Source organism: Macrobrachium nipponense, chromosome 35, assembly GCF_015104395.2.
Source record: "Macrobrachium nipponense isolate FS-2020 chromosome 35, ASM1510439v2, whole genome shotgun sequence".
NCBI classification, from domain to species: domain Eukaryota; kingdom Metazoa; phylum Arthropoda; class Malacostraca; order Decapoda; family Palaemonidae; genus Macrobrachium; species Macrobrachium nipponense.
Window position 1 is genome coordinate 41981609 of NC_061096.1, and position 6699 is coordinate 41988307.

Genomic DNA, 6699 nt, shown 5'->3' on the forward strand with positions numbered 1-6699 from the left:
AGAAAACGACACGCTCACAGTATTCCGCAAAAAAGAAAACGAACGATACAAAACGATCATGAACTTTAGTAACACATCTTTGGCATTTGTGTTAAAATTGTTGTCAAATTTTCGGATTTTTCAGGGGTTCCTTTGATATTTGTGATTGAAAACACTGCATCACTTGAATGTTAAACATTCCATACTTTCCCGCATGATGTGCTCTCTCTCTCTCCCAACAGGCATTTTAACTCAATGATACCCATTTATTTTCTATGTAAAAAATGAATTTAAAGTCATGAAGCCTCTCTCCTTTACATAATAATAATAATAATAATAATAATAATAATAATAATATTAATATAATAATAATAATAATAATAATAATAATAATGTAGAAATTACACAATTTGGTCAATTATGCAACCATGACTTTCCAGTGAGGAAAAAATAATTTACAAGGAATCTAAGAAGATTCCTAAAGTAAAAATAAATATATGTGCCCCTGGGTATGCTTTTCCTGTTGGATGCTCAAGAAAGCAAGAGCCTTGCGAGTAAAATGTACTCTTTATATATATACTATACATATATATATATATATATATATATATATATATATATATATATATATATATGTGTGTGTGTGTGTGTGTGGTGTGTGTGTGTGTGTGTGTGTGTGTGTGTGTATATAATTTGCATTAATATCTCGCATTTATGGTGAAACACGTTTATCCCATAACATTTTAATACAACAGGAACATAAGAAAGTCAGACACTTCCATAAAAAATAACATAAACAATAACATTCCAAACAATAACAAGACTTGTTTACCCTTTGATAATATTTTAACAACACCACTAATTTACCTTAGTCAAATTTCACGTTCACACTTTCAGTTACAATACTCAGCGTCTTTAGTATTCTCAAGTACCCAGTCTAAGAAAGCCGTGACTCTGGTATATACCCCGGGGGAGCCTCTTATGCCACAACCGATCCCGAAGGAAGTAATGCCCACGAGAAAGTGCCGTCCATTTTCCTCGACTGTCATAGGACCGCCGGAGTCCCCAGTGCAAGTGTCCTTCTGACCCTCTCCACCTCCCGCGCAGAGCATCTGGGGCGTGATCGTGACGTCCGGAGACTTAATCTGGCAGTCGGGGCCCAAGATGGGAACCGAGGCCTCTTGAAGCACCGCCGGTAACTTGCTACGGTAGTCCCTGACGCCCCAGCCGTAGATGTGCCCCTGGGCTCCCTCGTAGGTCTTCGTAGGATTCGAGGGCAGGCACACGGGTTTCAGCTGCTTGAAGGATTTCAGGTCCAGAGGTTTCTTCAGCTTTAGGAGGCCGATGTCGTTGTTGGGTCCCGTGCCATATTCCTCATGGACGAGGATCTCTCTCACGCCCACCAAGGCGGTGGCGCCCTCCACGTCGTCCTTGGTCGAATTCTGCCTGTGGTCGGCGACGCCGACGAAAAGGTCTTCAGGAAGTCGACTCGTGTCGTCGCTGTTGAAGAGGCAGTGGGCGGCTGTCAGGATGTATAGGCTGTTGATGATGGCTCCGCCACAAACGTAGGTGTTGTTCACTAAGCTTGGTACCTGTAAAGTTAAGTACAAATTTGAATAAGATAAGAGAGAGAGAGAGAGAGAGAGAGAGAGGAGAGAGAGGCAGAGAGAGAGAGAGGAGAGAAGAGACCGAGAAGAAGAGGAGAGGAGAGAGAGAGAGAGAGAGACTATACGTTGTTGTAAGAAATAATAACATTACAAGATTTCACTAGGTATTTAGCCTTACATCACTACCTGTGCGAATTATTCTATATATATATAAATCATTATTACTGCCTTCCGGAAAAATATTAACTGTTAAAAATTCAGCCCCTTTGCCTCCCCACAAAAATTAAAGTTTTGCCATCATCTTGAATCCACGTTGAAATACTGTTTTTTCTCATTAAAAACAAATGAACCATTTGGCGGAGGATATACGAAGTCGGAGAGAAAATAAGATTTCTATACATAACCGGTTTCATCGGTATTGGTACGTAATGAAAGATCCTTAAAGGTTGCCAAATCTTGGAGAATAAGTTTGAGGTTTTCTTAAAAACCGCCAAAAATAAACAAATATCTTATTCTGTGTTTCTGTGGGCGTTCTGTTCAGTACTCAGAGGAGTTTCCTGTGGAGGTTATTCGGCTTTCAGGCTTTTCATTATTATTATTATTATTATTGAAAAAAGAAACCCATAAAATCACTGTGTAACGTGTTTACTTCTAAGTATTTACATTTAATTTTACTCCATTTTCAGGAGATGTTTGGGTTGTCAGCCTGGGTCAAGGCCCAGCAGTCTTCTGGAACTTCTCGTTGAGCTGTCATTTATGTGATGGCTGTTCTGGTTTCCTTGAGAGTTGCTAATCCCCTCTTGTCGCTGTGATATCCTGAGCTGATGGTAAGGGAGTGGTCACCAAAAGTCTGTTGGGCAGACAACCTATTCTCCAGGTCAGCAGGGTCAATCTTAGCTTCTTTTAATATCAAAGCTCGGCTTATGGGATCTTCTGAGGTAAAACCTTTGTTTCCTTCTATTTCTTTAAACTCTCTGATGGGTGCTCCTTCTACTACCCTCCTGTGACTAATTTTGTTGCTTTTGTATATAAGCCTACTGTTTTTAAAATCCATCCCATGGTCATTTTCCCAACAATACCTAGCTATAGCACTCCCCTGAGAGTTAAGCTGTACTGCCCTTCTGTGTTCTTGGATTTTAGTCCTTATTCCCCTACCTGATTCCCCCACATATTTGTCTCCATAATTGTTGCAACTGATTATGTATACTCCTGCTACACCATCTGTATTACTGTCTTCTTCCAATTTACTTTTACATACTTTGTTTTTACGGTATTATCAAAGGTATACACACATTTATATTTACTTTCTTTCATTTTTGAAGTAATTTGTTTCATTTTAAGCATAAAAGGGAGGGCAACTATTTTCTTGTTTTCTTTATTTCATGTACTCTCTGACATTGCTCTGTAAACAAAAATCTTCTTAGCTTTGTTGAGTGCCCTTTTTCTGAACCATTCTGGGTATGCTAATACATCAAAGCTTTTATCGATGTAATTTATTTCTTGCTCTATCTTGGAAGGGTGACACGTTCTCTTTGCCCTAAGAAATAAACCTGTTAGAACACCTATTTCTATATCATGACAGGTTTATTTCTTAGGGCAATGAGACCGTGTGACCCTTGCAAGATAGAGCAAGAAATAAATTACATCGATAAAAGCTTTGATGTATTAGCATACCCAGAATGGTTCAGAAAAAGGGCACTCAACAAAGCTAAGAAGATTTTTTACAGAGCAAATGTAGAGAGTACATGAAATAAAGAAAACAGGAAATAGTTGCCCTCCCTTTTATGCTTAAAATGAAACAAATTACTTCAAAAATGAAAGAAAGTAAATATAAATGTGTGTATACCTTTGATAATACCGTAAAAAAAACAAGAATGTAAAAATAAATTGGAAGGAGAAGACAGTAATACAGATGGTGTAGCGGGGGTATACATAATCAATTGCAACAATTGTGGAGACCACATATGGGGAAATCAGGAGGGGTAGGGGAATAAAGACTAAAATCCAAGAACACAGAAGGGTAGTACAGCTTAACTCTCAGGGGAGTGCTATAGCTAAAAATGACCATAGGATGGATTTTAAAAACAGTAGGCTTATATACAAAAGCAATAAAATTAGTCACAGGAGGGTAGTAGAAGGGGCACTCATCAGAGAGATAAAAGTAATAGAAGGAAACAAAGGTTTTACCTCAGAAGATCCCATAAGCCGAGCTTTGATATTAAAAGAAGCTAAGATTGACCCTGCTGACCTGGAGAATAGGTTGTCTGCCCAACAGACTTTTGGTGACCACTCCCTTACCACAAGGGTTAATCCCATTGACCATCAACTCAGGATATCAGAGCGATAAGAGGGGATTAGCAACTCTCAAGGAAACCTGAACAGCCCTCACATAAATGACAGCTCAACGAGAAGAAGTTCCAGAAGACTGCTGGGCCTTGACCCAGGCTGACAACCCAAACATCTCCTGAAAATGGGCCTGAAAGTACTACTCGAGGGTGGAGTGAAATTACATGTAAATACTTAGAAGTAAACACGTTACACAGTGATTTTGTGGGTTTCCTTTTCAATCTTCAGAAGAAAACTGAAAGAAGTTTTTGTTTGGTTATTATTATTATTATTATTATTATTATTATTATTATTATTATTATTATTATTATTATTATTATTATTATTCAAAGAGGCAACAAAAGCTAAAACAGGCTTACTATATTTGTATGTCTGCCCGTTTAGGTTATATGTGAGTTGCTTATGAGTCCTTTTCAACTAGCTGTCATAGTTTAAGGTTCCTTAGTTCAGGTCAAAGAAACAGAATTGTAAAAACATATAACACTTTATATTTATTTTGTACCTTCAAAACAAAAGGAAATAACGTCAACAAAATTTACAGAATGCAATTAAAACGACGAGATTGATAGTGGATATACAATAAAATATTATTTTCTTATAATGAGAGTTTTCATTATTAAAAGTTTTTTTTCTTTTTTTTATTTTAAATAAAGTAGTACTTACATATATATGTGATTTGTATCAAGATATATCTGTGGGAATGAATGTTTTTTTTAATACTAAAAAGAGGAGTAAAATTTTAATAATTTCTGAATTTTTGACGTCGATAACCATTGTTTATTCATTCATTTCCCCTTTTGGAGCAAACTGCCAACCGGGTTCAGTAAGAGAGTTGATATTAAAGCTATTCCTATTTATCTGATGCAAATAAACATCACATAAATTATTATCTGGCCAATAAATGCTAATTGTCGTCTTATCAAAGACACAGGTCAATTAGAATTAACGCCACATGCACTAAACTTGAATCTATCTATAAATTAAGGCACGAGGAAACATTATGACTATCATCAAGAATATAAATTATGCATTTCAATCAACAATACACGACAAAAACAAATAAAAACTACAGTGCAAGTTCGCTAAAGAAAACCAGTGACAAAGTATTAACAATGAAAACATATGTTGATAAATTCCTCCCCCACCCCCCACCCATTGGCCCACGGCTTCCCCACCCCTCCTCCACCAGATAGAAATCTGGCTACGTCAATGACCTTCTATCGTCACATACGCTCTTAAGAAAGTGACTAATTGCATTAATTTATCAGCTAATAAATTAAACAAGAAATCAGTCAATAAATATACAAATAACGAGTTATGTCCTATGCATATACACACACATCATACATGCATGCATACATTCTCATGAATTCATTACATAAGTGTGTATGTTTGTTCCATTTTTGTTTGTCGTGGGATACACACACACACACATATATATATATATAGATATATATATATTTATATATATATATATATATATACCAGTGTGTGTGAGTGTGTATGTGTGTAAAATGTGTGTACCTTTGGATGCAATGTTTCAAGTTTATGTAATCATCCACAGAAATTTGTCTTGCATACGAGAGAGAGAGAGAGAGAGAGAGAGATCCGGTTACAATAACAATGACGATCACAAAACATGACGACAAGCAGGACAATATAAATAAATAATTCAATGATTCAGGTTGCACGTTTCGTCACTACTTTACTTTAGTCTACTTTGAGGTAGCGTTGCTCTTTCATTTTTCTTGACGTATCAAAATCTTTCAGTTACAGAACGTAGCGTCCTGAGTATGCTCAAGTATCCAGTCCAGTAAAGCGGTGACTCTTGTGTACACCCCGGGGTAACCTTTCTTACCGCACCCCTGCCCGAAGGACGTTATGCCAACGAGAACATGACGCCCATCCTCCTCCACAGTCAGAGGACCGCCCGAATCTCCTCCGCAGGTGTCTTTCCCGCCCTCGGGGTACCCGGCACACAGCATCTGGGGCGTGATCGCGACATCACTGAATGTCACCCCTACGCAGCCAGGACCCCAAATGGGCACTGTGGTCTCCCGGAGCACCTCCGAAAACGTGTCTTGTTTATTCATGATGCCCCACCCGTAAATGTGGCCGATGGCGCCCTCGTAGGTCTTCGAAGCATTCGTCGGGAGGCAGACCGGCTTGAGTCGTTTGTAGGACGAGAGATCCAAGGGCTTCTTCAACTTCAGGAGGCCGATGTCGTTGTCGTAGTTCAGGCCGTAGTGCTCGTGGACGATGACTTCTTCCGCGCGCACGAACGCGGTGACGCCTTCGGTGTCGTCCTTCGTCGAGTTCTGCCGGTGGTCGCCGAGACCGATCAAGAACTCCCCCGGCCTTCGATTCTCGTCCCTCAAGTTTCGGAGACAGTGGGCGGCCGTGACCACGTAGCGGTCGTTGATGATGGAGCCGCCACAGAGGTACGTGTCTTTGGCAAAGTTTGGGATCTGGAAGGATCAGAAAATTATTTGAGAGAGAGAGAGAGAGAGAGAGAGAGAGAGAGAGAGAGAGGTCCTAATTGCATCTGTGGATTCAAAGAACAGATCTAAAACTGGAGACGACCAGAAGACGATAGTTTACCATAGAAATCTGTTAGTGCGTTCACATCACAGCATCGCATCACGGCTATAAATCCATGGTCAAATCGGTAACTTTGAAGTAAAATGAAGCAAGAGGGCCAAAAAGCTAGAGAGCAAGCGAAAGGAAGCGAGATTCATATTTCTATACTTTTTATATACGAGTTTTG

At 39.1% G+C, this 6699-nt stretch overlaps 2 protein-coding genes across 2 annotated transcripts; both read right to left on the reverse strand.

Annotated features, from left to right (window-relative positions):
• Positions 1 to 648: 648 nt before the first annotated feature.
• LOC135208321 (coagulation factor XI-like) lies at positions 649 to 2768 on the reverse strand. The gene is made up of 2 exons (XM_064240425.1): positions 2742 to 2768; positions 649 to 1571 (listed from the first exon to the last, which is right to left on the reverse strand). Exons 1-2 carry the CDS (start codon positions 2766 to 2768, stop codon positions 873 to 875), a joined length of 726 nt encoding a protein of 241 aa, XP_064096495.1. The 3' UTR covers positions 649 to 872.
• A 2662-nt stretch (positions 2769 to 5430) lies between these two features.
• LOC135208322 (proclotting enzyme-like) lies at positions 5431 to 6409 on the reverse strand (the record flags this gene model as incomplete). Its single annotated transcript, XM_064240426.1, has 1 exon — positions 5431 to 6409. A coding segment is annotated over one exon (711 nt), but the record flags the coding sequence as incomplete, so codon positions are not given.
• Between the last annotated feature and the right edge of the window lie 290 nt (positions 6410 to 6699).